This window comes from Pygocentrus nattereri, chromosome 6 (assembly GCF_015220715.1).
Source record: "Pygocentrus nattereri isolate fPygNat1 chromosome 6, fPygNat1.pri, whole genome shotgun sequence".
Classification (NCBI taxonomy): Eukaryota; Metazoa; Chordata; class Actinopteri; order Characiformes; family Serrasalmidae; genus Pygocentrus; species Pygocentrus nattereri.
This window is the reverse complement of record NC_051216.1, coordinates 24,878,401-24,897,348: the sequence shown is the minus strand read 5'-3', so window position 1 is coordinate 24,897,348 and position 18,948 is coordinate 24,878,401. Positions and strand designations below refer to the sequence as shown.

The 18,948-nt window shown below is 41.4% G+C and overlaps 1 protein-coding gene across 16 annotated transcripts in view; it reads right to left on the bottom strand.

Annotated features, from left to right (window-relative positions):
- The window catches only part of mycbp2 (MYC binding protein 2), a 77,734-nt gene that overhangs the window by 1,167 nt on the left and 57,619 nt on the right, over positions 1-18,948 (bottom strand). For 9 of the 16 annotated variants that reach the window (XM_037539449.1, XM_037539454.1, XM_037539452.1 and 6 more), the window contains 29 exons: positions 16,926-17,090; positions 15,782-15,880; positions 13,652-15,268; positions 13,364-13,533; positions 11,163-11,407; positions 10,835-11,002; positions 10,569-10,726; positions 9,408-9,607; positions 9,125-9,274; positions 8,790-8,950; positions 8,535-8,691; positions 8,091-8,315; positions 7,898-7,963; positions 7,415-7,654; positions 7,007-7,096; positions 6,814-6,894; positions 6,444-6,710; positions 6,056-6,339; positions 5,812-5,908; positions 5,588-5,707; positions 5,120-5,221; positions 4,869-4,997; positions 4,378-4,510; positions 3,573-3,676; positions 3,175-3,363; positions 2,953-3,060; positions 2,611-2,820; positions 2,195-2,302; positions 127-292 (listed from right to left, as the gene is read on the bottom strand). In XM_037539449.1, the coding sequence (XP_037395346.1) occupies positions 127-292; positions 2,195-2,302; positions 2,611-2,820; positions 2,953-3,060; positions 3,175-3,363; positions 3,573-3,676; positions 4,378-4,510; positions 4,869-4,997; positions 5,120-5,221; positions 5,588-5,707; positions 5,812-5,908; positions 6,056-6,339; positions 6,444-6,710; positions 6,814-6,894; positions 7,007-7,096; positions 7,415-7,654; positions 7,898-7,963; positions 8,091-8,315; positions 8,535-8,691; positions 8,790-8,950; positions 9,125-9,274; positions 9,408-9,607; positions 10,569-10,726; positions 10,835-11,002; positions 11,163-11,407; positions 13,364-13,533; positions 13,652-15,268; positions 15,782-15,880; positions 16,926-17,090 (6,009 nt within the window). The remainder of the gene's footprint in view (positions 1-126; positions 293-2,194; positions 2,303-2,610; positions 2,821-2,952; positions 3,061-3,174; positions 3,364-3,572; positions 3,677-4,377; positions 4,511-4,868; positions 4,998-5,119; positions 5,222-5,587; positions 5,708-5,811; positions 5,909-6,055; positions 6,340-6,443; positions 6,711-6,813; positions 6,895-7,006; positions 7,097-7,414; positions 7,655-7,897; positions 7,964-8,090; positions 8,316-8,534; positions 8,692-8,789; positions 8,951-9,124; positions 9,275-9,407; positions 9,608-10,568; positions 10,727-10,834; positions 11,003-11,162; positions 11,408-13,363; positions 13,534-13,651; positions 15,269-15,781; positions 15,881-16,925; positions 17,091-18,948) is intronic. The other 7 variants (XM_017710832.2, XM_017710833.2, XM_017710836.2 and 4 more) reach the window with 5 other exon arrangements.

The window sequence follows — 18,948 nt, the reverse complement described above, 5'->3', positions numbered from 1 at the left end:
GTCAAGGAAAAAGGAAAAATGACTAAATATGTGGACATCAGTGATGGTGCTTAGATTGTGAGCTGTTTTATATTCATTTAAAATGAGATCATACAGTGCATTTTTACAGAAAAAAATGAAGTTTACCAGCTGGACAATGAGGCAGCTCTTCTTTGGGGACACTGGTCATTCTCTGGAAGTCATCATGGCAAGCGTTGCAGAAATGTGTGGTCCCAAAGCAAAAGAACACAGCCACAGAACAGCAGTAACGGCATTTGTACTCAAGGAAGTCTGTCCCATGTTTAGAGCACATCTGAAAAAAAGAGAAACTATTTTCAATAGGAAGAGAACTGTGTATTCTCTATCCAAATAAAAAAGTATATTATAAATAGCATTATTATATACATTAGTGCTGTTGGAACAAACAAAATATTGTATCTCCAAAATAGTAACTTCATAGTCTACAGTTTCTCTGTTTCATGTATGTACACACACTTGTATGCACTTTCAACTGTTAATCTCTTGTTCTACCACATCCTTTGCACATACACTGTGCAATGACAATAAACGCATCTTATCTTATCCCAAAAGTGTTTTACTGGATTCAGAACCAGAGACTGGGAAGGCTACTGAAGAACACCGAGCTCACTGTCACGTTCATGAACACTGAGCTTACAGTCATGTTCATGAACCCAGTCTGAGATGACATTTGCTTTGTGACATGGTGCATTATCATGCTGGAAGAAGCCATTAGAAGATGGACAAATTATGACCATGAGGGGATGCACATGGTTATCAACAATATTTAAATAGCCTTTGGCACTCAAATGATGACTGACTGATAATAATGGTCTCAAAGTTTGCCAAGAAAACATTCCCCCAACATTATACCACGTCCAGCGTGGACTGTTGATGATGCTGGTTGGGTCCATGGATTCATTCTGCTGACACCACATTCTGACCCTACCAACTGTGTGCCTCAGCAGAAATCCAGATTCATCAGACCAAGCTACATTTCTACAGTCATCAACTGTCCAGTTTTGGTGAGCCTGTGCCCACTGTAGCTTCAGTTTTGTGTTCTTGGCTGATAGAAGTGGAACCATGTGGTGTTCTGCTGCTGTAGCCCTCAAGATTTAAGGTGTTGTACATTCTGAGATGCTTTTTCTGCTCACACCATTGTACCCGAGTGGTTACCTAAGTTAGGCTAGGTTTACACAGCAGGTAAAAGTGGCCGAAATCCGATTTTCTCCCCAAATCCATTTTTTTTGTTTGGCTGCTCATACTGTTTTAAATGTGATCTGTATGTGACATCAGTCTGAACAGATCAGCTCCGAAACCGACCCACATGCGCAAAAGAACAATGCTTCACGTGTCGTGCTTGTCCAGAAGTAAACAGTCATGACGGCCAGAGAACGCCAGTCGCTTCCGGAGCTTTCAGTTTCATCTTCGTCATCATCACAGGAGCGATTATAAGTTCCAATAACTGACAGCAACACAGTGTGTTCGAGTTTGCTGTAAAAAGAGCGCATTATTCGGCCACGGCCACTTCTTTGGTTCGTGTCCTCTTTAAACTGCCCTCTGGCACTGCAGTCTCTTCTATTTTGTTGGTACAGAAACATCAGTTTATGAGTCTCAGCAGCGTGAAATTATGACGAATGTCGAGTTGTACCGACGTAAAAGTCACATGAACTCCGATCTGGCTGTTCAGACTGAGTCACATTGCTGCAGATCGGACACGGATCGGATTTCAGTACCACATATGGAAGCGTCTCAGATCGGAATTGAAAATGTCAGATTCAATGCGTTTTTGGCTGTTCACACAGCCACGCAAATGACAAATCTGTGTCACATATGAGGAAAAAGATCAGATTTGGGTCACTTTTACCTGCTGTGTAAACGTAGCCTTACTGAGCCTTTCTGTTAGGTCGAACCAGTCTGGCCATTCTGATGGTTCATGTGAACTTTACTTGTATCTGCATAATTTCATGCCATATGCTTGCATGAATGAATAGGTGTACAGGTGTTCCTAATAAAGTACACAGTAAGTGTGTTTTTTATATAAATGTATAAAAATTCTTCATATATATATATATATATATATATATATATATATATATATATATATATATATATATATATATATATATATATATATATATATAAAAAATAATATTTATTTGACATTTTTCAGAACACACCATTCCTTTTTACTAACCTGTGCTCTGGACACATCTGAGCATGCTCCACAGATGAGCTCGCTGGGGTCATAGTCATCACCTTGCCCTGCCTCTGCATCACAGCGTGCCTCTCCCCCAAAATAGGCCTGCAGAATTGAACAATTAACTCATATTTTTAGCGAAAAATACTATAGCTGAAGGGTTATTTCTTGCATAGTAATGTAAAGTGATTGGATTAGTGCTATTTTCATATAATTTAAGGTTCTGCTTTACTCTATAAAAGGCTTTAAAGAATTCTGAAAAGTGCAAAACAGGATACATCAGAAACTGGTATATCAAGTACAATATATATTTAATAGATGAGACATGAACTAAAAAGACTAGATTACATATTTACCATTAAACACTAATTTCAGTGTATAAATTCAAAATGTCTGAAACCTTATGAGCTAACCTTTTTGCACTTGTAGCACACATAATAAGCGTATCTATTCATAGCGAATCCAGCAGGATCATTGTAAAAGCGGGCTCCAGGCGTTGTGATGGCCTCACTCTTGTGTAGGCCCTCATATTCCAGTCTCATTAAAGCTTTTCTCCTCACATCATCATATAGCTCTTTAATGGGATCCAGAAGATCTTTGATCACTGAATGGTTAATTTTGTTCTAGAACAAAAGAAATCATGAGAGTTTACCAAAAATACCAAGGTACACGTGGTCTAAAGAAAATAGCAAACTTTTGCTTGATTTAATAGCTTTTGGTTTGCAGCTCTTTAAAAAGGTCATAAGATTACATACCTTACAGATAGGACAGGACATGAACCCAAAAGTTATCCTGGGCCCAAGCCAACGGTTCTCTAGAACTCTACGTGTGCACTGGAGATGGAACACATGGCTGCAGTCCAGCTAAGAACAGACAAAGTCATGTCAGACTTGCAGAACAGTTATAACCTTATAATGAATAATGAGCCAACTGTTTGTCCTGTGGCCACAATTACTGTTTTTCTTCACAACATATACCTGGACAGCAGGGGCAGCAGACAGAGCCTCAGTGAAACAGATCATGCACATATCATCAGCATCTTGTTTGAGACAGCCAGTGCTCTTATCACAGCCATGAAGACAGGGCAAACACAGCTCTTCGTTCTTCACCCCACCACAGGGGTGACCACACACATGGGTCTTACTGCAGGCCAGTTTCGCATACTCCTACAAGCACGCGCACACACACGCACAGAGAGAGAGAGAGAGAGAGAGAGAGAGCGAGAGAGAGAGAGAGAGAGAGAGAGAGAAACAATATATCACTGTGGTCACATAACAATACCAGATTGACCTCTTGCTGCATTTATTAAAATTCAAATAGACACAGTAGTTCTACAATATGCTGCATATATTTTAGGACAAGGAAAGCTTTGTACCTGACAGTCTGGGTCTGAGCACACACTTCCCACTGCAGACAACTCTGTGCCATTCCTGGTTCCACAAAAGCGGCAGGCATCTGAACTGCTTGAAGCAGGTTTACCTGAGAGACAAGGGGATTTATGGCCAAAATGGCCAGAGTGGAGAAAAAGTCCCTTAGAATTGGGATTGAATATGATATTATAGAATATCGCAAAACCTTTTAAAGTGCTGATGTTCTGCAGCTTATTGTTCTTTTTCTACAGGCTATACAAACATAACATGAAGAGCTAATTAACTGCACGCATTTTCTTTGAATGCCAGTTGGAAAAGTTTGGAAAATTTATATTTGGCAACTAATGCTGAGGTACATGCAACAAAGAAATGCTAATACGTGCTAATGCTAATACTCTCAAATAATGAGTGACTGTATAAAGTTGTCCAGAAGGGTGCAGCAGTTTGGTTTCCAACCAAACCAGCCATTTTGTTTTCCAAGAAACGAACCCAGAAAAACACAAAAACATGCTGGATGTTAAAGAGTACCATCTGGGGAGAACATGGGTATTATGAATCAATAACATTAGAAGCTGGTTTTAATTCTCCAATAATTACATTACCATGAGGAAAAAGCTATAGTGTAAGGGTATGTAATGGTTACAGGTGTTATTTCATAAATGAATTATAATCACGATAATATCATCATGGTAATTCTGCAGATGATAATAGTTTGTCAGTTTTATATCATCCAAACATAATGTCCATAAACAGTCCACTTACTAGGAATACAGCACATTTTTACCAGCACAGGGTGCAAGGTCGTCTCACCTGTGTGTTCTCTGAATTCTACCATGGCCTTCATGGTCTTGGAGTCAGCCAGTGCCATGAGCCAGAAGAGTTTGGTCCTTCCACAGCCCTCATGCAGGTCAACCTTTATGGCCTCCTCTTCCTCTTTAAAAACCTGCAAACAGCAACAAGAACAATATAATGTTGAGCAGGTTTCATGATGTATCCCACTCAACGTGAATTAGGATTGTATATCACTTGATAATCATCATGACAATGTAGCCTTTGAAATATGCAAATTAGAGTTTGTTTATTGTTTGCTGTAAGCATCCTGACCAATCACCAACATTCCTGATGGGTGATTTTCTGTGTGTGTTTCAATGAACCACATGATTAAATTATGGTAATATTTTTGAGAAAGCATCAAGGTGTTTAATATATTGTTTAATAAATTGCAGTTCATCGTTACAAAAAGTAAAAATAATTTGTTATTCTGTCCACATCATGTTGCAGTTGCATGAACGGAAGCGTACCTGTCGTTGATGGGAGCGTGTCCGGCGGTGCAAGTGGAGGAAGCGATCACAGTCAGTACACAGGTTTCCACACACATTACACAAAATGATGGCTGCAGTCTCTCCGTCATCATGGTTATCACACATAGGCTGTGAACAAATGCAAAAGAGGGTAAAGAGCCAGTTTTTTCTGCAGTAGGCCTATGAGGCAACTGTGTATTTATGGCTCTTTATTGTGTCCACAGGGGCCTTTTAGACTCTGTATGCAGTACCATCTGTTTTTGCTGGCCATCTTTGCCCATCCAGCGGCCTGAGGACAGTCGGTCCACATGGTCCTGATCCAGCACACACAGAGAGGCAAGAGCCAGCCAAAGCTGTGAAGAAATCATATGTCAGATTCAGCTTAACCCATTTAAAAAATGATTTGCTCTGTAGTAGAATAACATTCTTTTATTATACTTCAACTGACCATGTCCATAAAATTTTTGATTATATTCACTTACAAAACAGCACAAATACAAAAAAGAATGACCTGGGCACTGGTAACTTTCTATGTGTTTAAAACTCTATATTTGCGGTAAATGAGGGCTTCTGATTTTAAATAGAAGGACATTTGAAGAGTAGACTCCACCCAACCACACCTGACAGCACAGTGGCCAGATTTGCTGAAGAGCACTCACTAAGCTGACTTGTGCTCAAAAGAAACAGAAGGGTTTGAGTAACGGAAAGCTTAGTCATACCCGTGTGGTAGCAATGCAGCGCACTGGTGAGCGATGCTCCTCCTCCATCTTGGTGAGAGCAATAATGGTCTCAGCAATAGCGTTCTTGGTCACTCTGGACCAGGCATCTGAGAGATGGCCCTGCATAGAAGAAACAATGGGTCTACCTTCCTCCAAAACCACTATAAAACCATGAATGGGAACTGAGAAGTTTGAAGAAAATAAAATTGAGACTGAATACTAACAGCAGCCATATCCTTAACCAGCTTAATGATGATCTCTGCAATCTGAGGTGGGGTTGAGCCCTTCATCCACCAGTGACTTTCCCCTCGACGGATGTAACTACACAAAAAAAGAAAGGGAAAAAGGGATAAATGAGCTTGCTGACGCATAGACAAAGCTCAACCTTTCACAATATGTATAGGCTCATTTCATGAATCTGAAGTAAATCGTTTTTCAGATTACTGTAGCAAATCAGTGCCAGCTTACCTTGAGTTGAAAATCATAGGCAATGTAACTGTTGTTACACCTTTGCCTGCTGCCATACCAGCTGTACCCACAATGGTGGTGCCCTTGGCCTTTAGTTGTACGGTTAGGGCCTTAGCAATGCAGCCCAGGAACATGTCCAGGATTCCTAGCTTGTTCCAGTCACCTTTTTCCGTAGAATGGATGATGTCACTAATATCTGCTGGGGGCAAGGCCTTCACTCCAATTACACTGGCTAAGCGCACAGGAGTCACTTCAGGAAGCACACGTCTGAGCAATGAGGTCACCTGTGTGGAGTGCAGTGCCATTAAATCCTAAAGCTAGCTAAGACTATAATAGTCACATGTGAAAAGAGGAAGAGTGCATATTATACACACAGACTTAGCCACACCTGTCTTTGAACACGTGGTGAAGCCGTATGAAGGAGTGAGAAGAGATCCTGTAGTAGGGTGAGTTGTTGAGCCAAATACTGCCTGCCCACATTGGACCCACTCAGGGCAAGCACCATTGACAGCAATTCAAAACAGTATGCATCTGAGGAGGCATCATCATCACTAGGCTGGGAGTTGGCATTCTCCTTACTTGAGATGGCATGCTCCCACTCCTCCCGCACACGTGTAGCCTCCATGCGAATGGCCTGCACAATGTGAGCACACACCTGTGGACAAAATAAGGATTAATGAGGATTAAAAAAAAAGTCAATGAGATTTAGGATACTTTATGGTATAATAGCCAGACACTAATTTAATGCAATATTGTACCTGCTTCTGTAGATTAGTGAGCTTGCTCCTGCTAAAGATGATGCCAACCATGTGTTCTTTCAAGTCAGCATCAGATGGTGCCTGACAAGAAATTAGTAATAAAAGCAATTAACTTCAATAAACTCATGATTGTCTATTAGATTAGTTTTTATGTTTATGGCTCTTGTGATTATGTGATTACTTTGGCACCGACCTTGTCTTCACCCTCAGGAGATGACAGAAGGTTCTTCTCTTCCTGCTCAGGAGTAGGTTCAGCATCTCCACAAATTAGCTTGCCAAACACCTACATAAATGACAGGAACTATTTTAAGTGCAAGTAAGAAGTTTAAAAGAAATGAAAAGCCAGATTTATTTTAAAACAATTTCTTTAAATTCATTCAAAATTTATTCTGAAACAATTTACAATAAGTTAAAAGTGGTAAATTCTGGTCCATATCCTACTTTAACTTGAATTTCCAAATAAAAAAACCCTCAAATACAAAAAAAAAAATAATAATCTGGAATACAGTATCTGAAGTTTGGGTGGGGAACTCCAATCAGCAAACTGTGCCAGACTCTGGCCCTTCGTTCCACAACCCTATATAAAGACAGTTACACTAACCTGTGAGGTGATAAGGCGGAACACACGCAGGGTCTCTGCTTCACAGTTCTTTTGCTGGGCCACGCTGGCAGAGATCTGTCCAGCTATCTTGATGCTCTCACCCTCCTTCCAGCCAAGCACTTTGACTTGCCTCACCCTCAGAGTGTTCTCAGGGCCCTTCATCTCAATCTTGATCACATGGTGATCTCCTCCAGGCAACTCACTGGTTACCCATCCCATGTGCCTTGAGTCCAGATCAATCTGCAACAACAAAGAGATCACTAAATAAAAAGGTCATAAAAAGGCCATGGAAATCAACAGTAACTTGATATCTGGCCACATGACTGAAATTTCCATATAGACTTAATTGATTGCTTTTCCGACTGAAGCTCTAAAAAGTTCAACAGAACAATAAAGCAATGTGTTAAATGCTTTAGATTTTCAAATCATATTACTGATGACTGTTTATTGTTCAGAGTTTAATTTGACATTTGAAAGACATACCTGTTTGATCCTGCAGAGGTCTTCCACTGCCTTTCCACATAGAAATGTCATTGACGTGACTTTGTTCTAAATTATCAGAAAAAGCAGAAACAGTATAACATGAATCCAGATGCAAGTGTTAATTAACTGAACAAATCATATGATCTACAAAAAGATCATAACTATAAAACACGATCCCCAGTCCCAGACTCACCCCAATGTCACGGGAGTTGTCCACATGCACAGACACGTAAGAAGCATTTATGCCTTTCACACAGCTGATGGTGATGCTCTTGGTCTTGTTCTTGTCCTCATCCCCCGACTCCCAAAAGGTCTCAGTAGATCCATCTGTCAGGCTGCCAATCATAGCTGGCCGGCTGGATGTTTTTATGTCTACTACACTGGTCAAGTCCTTCAGACAGGTTACCACACACAGCTCCTGCATTCAAGGAAAAATTTTAAAATATGCATGAAAAAAATATACTGCTAATAGGGGTAATGACATTTTGAGTTTTGATCTGGATTTCAATATTTTATGTGTTAAAAGTGTCGTGATTCTGCAAGGCTGATGTTATACACTACCCAGATTGGTTTGGCTGTTTAAATAGGAACTGTTTTGAGAGCAATGAGCTTGACTACTGAAAAATGTAATTAAAACCTGGTTGATGGCTTCATATCCTGACTGCACACTGATGTTAAAGCTCTCCTCGCTATCCCCATCATCCGATTTGGACAGGATGTTGTTGATATGATGGAACACATTACTCTGATGCAGAAACTGGTGGTCTGACTGTTTGAATTTGAGGCTCCAGCACCTATTGCAAGAAAAAATATCAGTTACAAGAAAGATTTTAGAGTTACATGTAACATATAGGTGCCCATAGGGGCATGTGTTCCACAGAGGATTAATTACCTGAGGGCCATTTGTTGGAGGGAGCTTCCACTGGGTAGTGACATCATCAGGTCAGAGATGGTCTGAAGGAGTCGATGGAAAGTATGGGGCAGCGGGTGAGCAGCCTCTCCAGCAATAACAATATCAGAGAGTGGATGCTCACACACACCCAAATCTTTCTCCTGCAACACAACAGATCAGACAGCCTTCAAAAGGTAAGAAATCCCTGCTCAATACTCTCAAAACAGACAGAAAACAAATGCTGTGTCCTTAACTGGACACATCTGTTAAAATTATTCTAATAGCGATCACACAGTATGTTGTTAATTCACAAAATTAACAAAATCGCCACACACCTGCTCCACAATTTCTTTGTTCCCTTTGTTGTCCTCTTCCTCCTCCTCCTCTGGTTCACAGGGAGATGGGGTGAGAGAAGCCACAAAGTGCCAGAGGATATCATGGAGAGACGTGGTCTGAATCACGTTGCATAGCAGCCAGTTAAATGCCTGATGAGGGAAATGGAGGATTTTCATTAAGAAATAGGGATTGTATAGTGCAAAGGCATGAATAAGGATATACTGATGAGAACATGAAACAGGTATCACGACCAGGTACAGTACGTGACCAGTTATCACTAACCTCCATAGCAAACACTCTGCAAGCAGATTTGCGCAGAGCATGCTTCATGGCCACTTCTAGGCCCTCCAAATCATGGTGTTGAATGACAAATGCAAGGACAGGCCACTGAAAATTTCTCTCGCCCTTACTCAGGGAACCATGGGCTGAGATTAGACGAGACAGCTCAGGAGAAGGATGTCGCAAGAGTGAGGAGCCAACTTCTAAAACAGAAGCAGAATATAGGGCACTTGCTTCATAAGAACATCTATAGGTCACTTGAGGATATTTTGGATATCTTTTCAAACCCCTTCCCAGGCTCACAGGCATCTAAACTCTTGATCTAAGCATCACGATACCACATACCCCAGTAACAAAATCCAAAAGCAGTGATATATGTAGGGGTGTACTAACTTTTTCCACAAAGGAAATTGCATTATTGTTTACTTCAGTTATATAAAGAATGACAAACATGTTAATTCTGTCACTTGTTAAATCATTTCACCTATTTACAAATACTGTTTAAATCAAAACTTGCTATGTGTATCTCCAAATATATATGTTATTCACATATACAGCTCATGACAGACACGCCTCAGTACGTGTCTATAGGAAAGTCATGACCTAAACAAACTAATTCTATTTTATACTTATACCATTTCAGAGCTAGAATAGATTAGTTTCAAACAGGTAATTACAGACAAAATGCTTTTAGTACAACACAAATCTGCAAATTCCCAGGCTGATATATGAAAATACTTTGCCATATTACCTTCTGTACACAGAGGTCTGTTTGTTATCTCCAGTACTATCCAATCTCCAGTACTATCCAAGGAGAATTTTTCTAAGCAGTATCTAGACTTATCTTACCACCAACTAAACCAATTTAAGTAGGAGACCGAGTACCTCCAAATAACCGCTCATGAAAAAATGCAGATACATTTTGTTATATAAAAATGTATCTTGCCAACTTTCATGAAACATGAAGCATAAATAAGCGCTGAAGGTATTATGTTAATGTGTCTGTGGTAGACGGAAAATATCCCAGGTGAACTATATCAGTAATTTTAATAGAAAATCTGAAAATTCATTGACCTGTCAGAACGTACAACTCCAATTATATTTATTTAATAAGTCAGTGGTAACAATATTTTGGATGTGCCATTAAATACAAGTAGAACATACCCGCATCTCCACTGTGTACCCTTCGTCTGGGCACTGCCTTCACTCGTGCAGGGGACGCTGAGTGCTGTTTGTCATACTCAGAAGCTACTACAGAGTAAGAGCGCTGGAACACTGTCCGCTTGGCTGTGTCACTATCTGTGATAGGGCTGGTCTCCAGACTACCAAAGCAAACAGTGAAGAGAAGGGAGAGAAACAAGATTATTTGAAAAGCTCATCTCCGCCTCAGTCAGTAAAATTATCACCTGGAATGGACTATGGGCTCCTACCTAGGTGGCATAGACTTCATGTTGCTCTCAGGTTCTTCAAACACATTAGGGCAAGCATCTGGTGTGACAGAAATATAAGGAGCAGGAACTGAAGTCGATCTCAGGTAGCGCATCTCATCTTGAAATAGATTTTCATCCTGGTATGCTCCAAAATTCTCAGTATGTTGACTGCAACAAAAGACACCGAGATCAATCTCACAACAGAGGCTTGAATACAACTGTTGATTGGCATCAATGTTCACAGACAAAACAATTCAAGTTACATGACATTTTTTGAGAAAATATGAAAATGTCTATGACTCAGTAATAACTGAGCTGTGCTATATACCGGGCAAGGGTCTGCAGATAGAGGCAGCCAATTTTGTTGGGCAGCTCTTCAGAAACACCCTCCTTGAGGCTGGGCAGATGTGGGTGGAAGGGTTTGGGTGGGTGGTGACACAGAAGGCTAGGTTCAGCTGCGCTGCTCAGGGACAACAGAAATAGGGCATTGGCACGAATCACCTGGTGAGCCTCCATGGTGGGAAGTGCTCGAGGAGTTTTCACCTGCAGAGGCTTCTTCCTGGATTGTTTCACCTACCACCACCAAAAAATAAATAAATAAATAAAAATACACTTAAATCTAAACCAATTACTTCAAACTGAAAGCAAAGTTTCAAAATTACATAACTGTTATGACTTAACTGTGGTTAACACATTAACTTGCCATTTAATGTAGACAGTAACACAAATATCCTGCTCACAAGACATCCTTGCGGATTCAGAGCGCCTGTCACAATCTTAAACTAAAAGTTTCATTTCTTTCCTGTTGATAGTCACAGAATTATGACGGTAACAGCCTCAACTCTTTTGGGAAAGCTTTACACTAGATGTTGTAACACTCCTGTCAGGTTCTGATTCAAGCACAAGAACATTTGTGAGGTCAGGTACTGATGTTAAATGGTTAGCTCTGGATCACAAACGCCACTGCAACTCATGTACATGCTCCATCACTCCAAAGAATGTAGCTCCATTATTTTGCAGCCCAATGCTGTGGCGTTTATACACCTCTAGCTGAAGCTTGACATGGGTAAGGTGCCCTCTGGCTTATGTAAGGCTGCTCCAGAGCACCCCATTCCAGTGGTCATGCTTTTCTATGGCAATCATGCAAGCTGAGTGTGCGTAACTGACTGCCAGTATTAGCAACAGCTTCACCTTAAAGTAGCTGAATTAGAATAGGTGCCTGGATATATTTCACCAAGATAATGAAGTAGGGCTTTAGGAAGGCCACATTGATACATTATAACCAGAAAAAAATTGCAAAGTGACGACCACTGACTTTCATCATTGAAACATTGCTGAGAATGCAATTAGGCTCTTGGCATGGTGGCAAGACCCCAATCCTGGTGTCAAACACCAAACAGATCCACATGCAAGTCATAAAAATTACCTCCTGTCTGGTGAACACCGGCACCTAAGTACACATAATGCTACAACACCTGGCCTGGGAATGACAGCAGACAAGCATGTTGCTTTTCAGTGAAAAATCCATCTCAATGTACTGATAAACTGAGGGGGTAAGACTCTCCCAAAAAACAAACAAACAAACAAACAAACAAAAAGAATTGGGCCAAAGCAAGAACCTATTACCATGTGGACGTCCTGGCATGCACAGTGCACTCTTAGGCAATGTGCGGCTCTTTCAGACTTGACAGACTTCTAGGCTAGTGAAAAAAGTGAAGGAATGCGCTGTTCAAATGATGTGCATCTGGAAATAATCCTTCCATATTCTTGTGATGATAAATGTACATTTTAAGGAGGAAAGGAAGACATGGATTACTTAAAATGTTTAATGACATTTTACTTGCATGGGTCATAGGCAGCCTGAGAAACTGTCACAGCTCTTCAAGATGTGGCAAAATACCCATGCTACCACTAGGCTGACTAGCTTTTCCTAGGACCCCAGACTGACTAGAGCCAGGGGAAACCAACAGCAGCTTCAAGGTGTTTGGCTGAAAGGAGACTGACGGTTAGCTCTGTAGAAGTAAAAGATGCAACAGGGCCTTGCTCTTTAAAACTCATCTTGCACCAGTAACAATACCTAATAGCGACCTTATGATCAAGCTAGCAGAGGGACCTCTCTGGGGAACAGTAGCATGGATACAACTCAGGTGACCCAAGCTAACAAGTCTGTGCTAGAACAGGGCTACTTACACAACCAGCAGCAGAATACTTTAACTTATGAATTGTTTTAAGCCAGTGGAGGAGATAGAAAGGTCCTGCAGTTCAGGCAATGTTACATCTTAATCTGTGTCACCAAAAGAACAGGAAAGAGGATGTCTTGCATATGAACAAGACATTTGCATTATTATCTTTGATATTATTGTTGTCTCTTACAAGTTATTGGTATAACACATCAAAATATGTGCAGATGCGTGTGCTTCACATTACCTCTGACAGCCATCAGGAATTAAACAGAACTACTTTTGCAACATGCAAGATGTATGCATATGTGTGTGTAAAAACATAAGCTCTTGTGAAATTAAGCTTTACCTTTTCCCTGGCTGCAGTTTGTTTCTCTCTCAGGTACTTTTCTCTGCAGCGATCACAAACTAAATACCAGGTGCTCCCTCCTATGCCTCCATCTCCACAGTTCCCTGCCCACCCACCACAGAAGTGACCAATACTGTTATAGCCCTGGCCTCCAGCATAGCGTCCACAGCCTGAAAGAGTACAAAGGAAACCACTCATAATCCATGTCATCTACATGTACTTAATACTCCTACTTTTACAAAATTCAGTAGTACACTAAGATTTTTCAGTAAAAATCAGCTGTTGTACCTGGATGGGCCTGCCTCATGTGGTAGGTAACAGGGTATGGATGAGACTCTCCACAAAGCTCACAAATGGTGTCTTTCTCTGGGCCTCCCATGGCCAACTGTGCCATCTCCCCAAAGAGGTTCCCTCTAGGACGCACCTCTGCTTTCTCTTTCTTTTTCTTCTCCTTCTTGGCTTTCTTGCTGTCTTTCTCATTTTCCTTCTTTTTCAGAATAGCACTGGAACCAGGGCTAGGAAAGATCATGTTCTGTGTGGCAGCTTTGATAGTCGCCATAGAAATGTCCTCCCAAAAAGCCACCAGGTGTTGAAGCGTAAGGGGCAAGAGCGACTTTGATCTTATGGATGAATGGCTGGTTATTTCATAGGAGACAGGCTCACCTTTCCCATCCTCACACTTCTCAGGCAATGGTGGCTCCTTAAGCATGGAGAGAACCTTGTTCTTGTTGATGCTTCCCATCTTAGAGATGTCCGGTCCATGAGGTGAGATGTTGAACATGTTGAGAGCAGATGAGATCTCCAGTGAGTGACGGTTTTTCAGCTTGCTTTCCTTCTCATCGAGGCTCTGCTGGCAGCTGAGTGAGCTGCGAATGGGTGCATGCTCTTTGGTGAGTTCAGGGTTGAACTTCAGGAAAGAGGAGCAGGCCATAGCATCATGTACAATGCCCTCATGCCACAGGAAGGCTGCAAAGACAGCTCGGGCACATTCAGCCACAGAAGGTGACATGGCCTGTTTAGCAGGCTCAGTGAGACGCACATTCTCCCCCTTAAAGAGTGGACCCGATTTGTCCTTTTTGGGCCGTACATGTCTGCTAGAGGTCTTTCGACTGACTTTGGGTGAGGAACGACTGTCTAATTCCTCCTTGACAGGAGCCTTTCCGATGCTGAAATGTACTTTGGAGGAGCCCTCTTCAGCATTGCGCAATTCTGCATTTTCATCATTGACATCATTTGACAGCAGGGCACTGGAGGTGCATAGTTCTACCACTTCACTGTGGAGGTTCTCTTGAACAACATGGGGAGATGGGGCACGATTTTCTGCATTGCTGCTTCCAACTTTACCCTCTTTGGGTGGGAGTTTTGGTTTGGGGGAAGTGGACCTGCCTCTTAATGGCTCTGTTAGGGGCACCTTTTTCTTTCTTAAAGTGTCAGGGTCCAGTGTGTAGGAGTCAGATTTTGATCTTTCCCGTGGAGGGTCGAGACGGGCCTTGGAAGAGGGGCTGACTTTTAGTGGCAAGTTCTTATCATGTGGAGAGGAAGAGCGTGGAGTACTAGTGCCAGAGGGACTTGACCTGCCTGAGGTGAGGGTCTTCTGTTTAGGTGAGGAAGAACGAGAACTGGGGTTTGAAGACTCGGCTCGGAAACCTGAGGTCCTACCATCTGCCTTTAGGGCTTGTAGGGTATTGTGGTTGGGTGAGTGTGAGCGGCTATGGGAGTCAGAACGCAGTTTGCCTGTATCCGACTTGAGGATGAGAGCCTCGCTGGCTGACAAGCTGTCGATGGTCTTGATCTTCCCCTGATCAGCAGTGCGGTTGGAACGGCTATCCAGTTTGGGTGAGCGACTCTCCTGATGGTGCTTGCTTGCAGGAGACAAGGATCGAGCTGCCACATTCCCTCTCTCACCTAAATATCATAACACACCAGTGATTACCACAGTATACAATTACCACGTGTGGGAAGGAACCCCACAAAGCATAGGCTTTTCAGGGTTTTAGAAATTTCTCTGCGACAGAGGAATGAAATAACTATACAATACATTAAAATAAAATATGTCACCTAAAAATTATAACAGGAGGGGGGAGGACTGTAAACAACATGAAAGACAGGAAGAATGAAAAATCTGAAATGAGAGGAACATGACAATAATCCACTGAAACCCTAGCTTTCCAGTTCATTAATTCACACTTAATCATGTCAACTTTATGAATCTAAGTTACAATGATGTAAAAGTATTTCTACAATAACTAGAGTGTACCCTGCCAGAGCTGAGCATTTCTGCCAATAAAAGTTAACGAGCTATATACTCCATACCGACACCTAAGGGAAAGTACACAGATCATGGAGCAGTGGATGAGACGAATCCCATCCCAGTAGTGAGTCTCCTGGGTGCTCCCAGGAAAGGCATGCATTACCCACCCTTTTGTCTGAGAGCAAGAGATGAGAGAGCGGTGCCAGGCCCAGTCACACTGCTTTTGTGCACACGCTCACGTGAAGCAAGGCTGCGTGATGAAGCATCTACAGCGGAAAACAGTTGCAAGGAGAGTAAGCAACAAGGCTTGATTTAACCAAAGAAAACTATCAAGAGAAAGAGAGAGAGCAGGAGCAAGACAGACATAGGGAGGTTGTCATAATAGAAGGAAAAAGGAGAAGGAAGAAAAAAGGGTGAGAGAGCGCGAAAGAGAGAGAGAGCAAGAGAGAGAGAGCAAGAGAGCGAGAGTGAGCAAAAGAGAGAGAAAGAGAGAGCGAGAGAGAGTGCACGAGAGAGAGAGAGTGCGAGAGAGAGAGCGAGAAAGCGCGAAAGAGCGAGCGAAAGAGAGAGAGCGAGAGCGAGCGAGCGAGCGAGAGAGAGAGAGAGAGAGAGAGAGAGAGAGAGAGAGAGAGAGAGAGAGAGAGAGAGAGAGAGAGAGAGAGAGAGAGAGAGAGGAAAAGAAGAATGCAGTCACTAAGGCCAAGTGCCAGGGGGATTGAGGGTGGGGGGTAATTCTGGTATTTGTTCCTCAGAGTGCACATGGGACTACAATGGCTGGTTGAAGAGCTACTGGCATATGCATACCCATACTGAGTTAGTATATTTTAGCTGATTTACATATGTACTTTCAAATAGTTCTACTAAATAACTGCACATTTAGTAACACAGAGAGTGAGTGAGTGAAGGTATTTTGAAATATTCTCAGCTGTTTAAGTCCAATAGCTCATCCTCCTAAAAGCTGTTTGTAAAACAAAGAAAGAATGACAAAAGTACATGTTGTAAATCAGAGGGAAAAAAAGAAAGAAAGAAAATGACGTGAGAAGGTGAACAAAACATTTAAAATAAAAGCTGATATAATAGCAGCAGAAATTTAATAGAGACTAGTGGTGTAAAATGGTTACAAGATGAGGACGAGAAAAGTGTTACTTATAGCAGATACAGCAAGCGAGTATGAGGGAAGACAGGTTGAAGAGCAGGGGACCTAAGCCTAAACAGAACACAAGAAACCAAACCAGTAAATAAAAGAATAAGAATACAAGCAGCACCTGGGCAAGCAAGCACCACCACTGTCAGACAGACAGACAGACTTACTCAGAAGCTGTGGTTGTGGCTGAGGCTGCTGGGAAAGGGACTGTCCAAACACAAAAGGGCTGTGGACAAGGGAAGAGGGAGGTTTGGCGGCTTGCTCAAATACGGAGGGAGCTGGGAGGAAAGGCCCAGACTGAATGGAATTCAGTATGGCACTCAGCCGGTCACCTGTAATGTGGAAGACAAGGGGAAGACTATAGCTTTTACGATCCTCGATAGGAACCATAAAAAAATGCTAGTCTGATCAACGACCCACACAGACACACTCACTGGCAGTACAGAGGGGTGTCAGTAGGTCAGTTGAACTATTGGGTAATAGGTAAAGGATTTGGGGACAGTAAGTTGGATTTAAAATCTCACACTTCTGATGGTTAAGGTGTGGCATACCAGGCCATGGAGAAGGCACTGGCTTTAGCAACATTGCCTTGAAATTTCTTTCATCACTTCCAAGTTAAACACAGTTCACAGCTGGTTATATCTCTTGCTAAAATGCAAGTAAGTATAAATTTAAAGGTCTTAACTAGGTGGAACAGTCTAGTTTAACTTTGGTCCTATCACCAGCTTCTCATCATGAACTGTAACAGTAACAACTGTAAGCATTAGGCAGTGATGAAAAGCCCATAAGACACCACAGTTTGCAGCAAGGGTCTATGGGAGCACCACTCAGCAGCAGTAAATGAAGAAAGAATGGCAAGAGCCAGGCCTTAAACCAAGTCATAAGCTGAAAGAGACAATGGAGCAAAACTTGGTAAGACCTGACTGCAGCACACAGAGTTTTGCCCATGCACGTTATACATGGCACTGATGCTAGCCATGACACACAATGACACATGAGCATGCACAACACAGGTAAAAGATACACCAACTATTCCAGAATCATCCGTCAGTGCTTTCTGCTTCCCTAACTAAAAAACACTAAAGAATGGTCCAATTATTCAAATTTAATAATATGTGGCATCAGGGTGTTATATAGTATGATATGCTAAAATTAGAAACTTTATTAGACAGAAAAAGCACATTAAAATTAGTCTACCTGGGGGGAAAAGCCATTAGTACTTGGAAATTATATAAATAAAAATGTTTTTTTTTCCCACCGCAAATGCAATAGATCAGTTGAGGAACTGATTCAAATAATTACTTGAAAAAATAAATATCAAAATCATGGTTGGCAAATTACTAAGTTACTGTGTTGAGTAGAAGCAAGTGTGTTATTTAATACATGTGCTGTGCTGAGACCCTACAGAACTGCTAGGAAATTTGGCATGCCTAATTTAATTCTCCAACCTACAGCCAAGGTTTTGGGAAATTAATAATATAAAATAAAAAACAAATAAAGAAGAAAAGATAAAAAATAAAGTTATAAATGATAAAAGGAAGGTAAAAACAAAACATGTTTACTCTGTGCCTCCATTGTGCTCTGCAGTAATGTGCTTTGAAATGGGAAAGACCTTTAAGGTAAGGCCTTGTGTACTAAAATAAATGAACAAATAAAAACAGAAAGGGTAGTAAAGAAAGGCAATAACTTTATCCATCCTCATTCGGTCACTCACTCAATGTTTAGTTTAATTCATTCAAAAAAACTAAATCTGCTATGAACAAATCCAGGAAATACAAAGGCAAAAGCATTATTTTCTTTGTCATGTCAATCCCTGTTTTTGTAAATGCTCGGCTACATTGAAAATGAGGGTTGCCCTCAATGTACTTCCGAGTCAAAATAAAGGTTGATTGATTGATTGATTGATACAACATACAATCAACTAGCTCACTATTCTACACAACACTGATGAGAGGTATTGGAGTTTCTTGGTAAATGCAAAGAAGATGAACGATGCAAAGAGCTTAGTCCAAAACAGAACCTGGAAGCTTGAGAGTGAGTAATTTATATATATGGTTAAACTGGTTAATGAGTTTACACATTACTTAATCATAGGGTCTTTGTGCAAATACATACGTTTGGGATGAGTTACAAATTTTCAAATGATGTATATATAAAATTATGATGAGACCAACCAGGAAGATATCATAA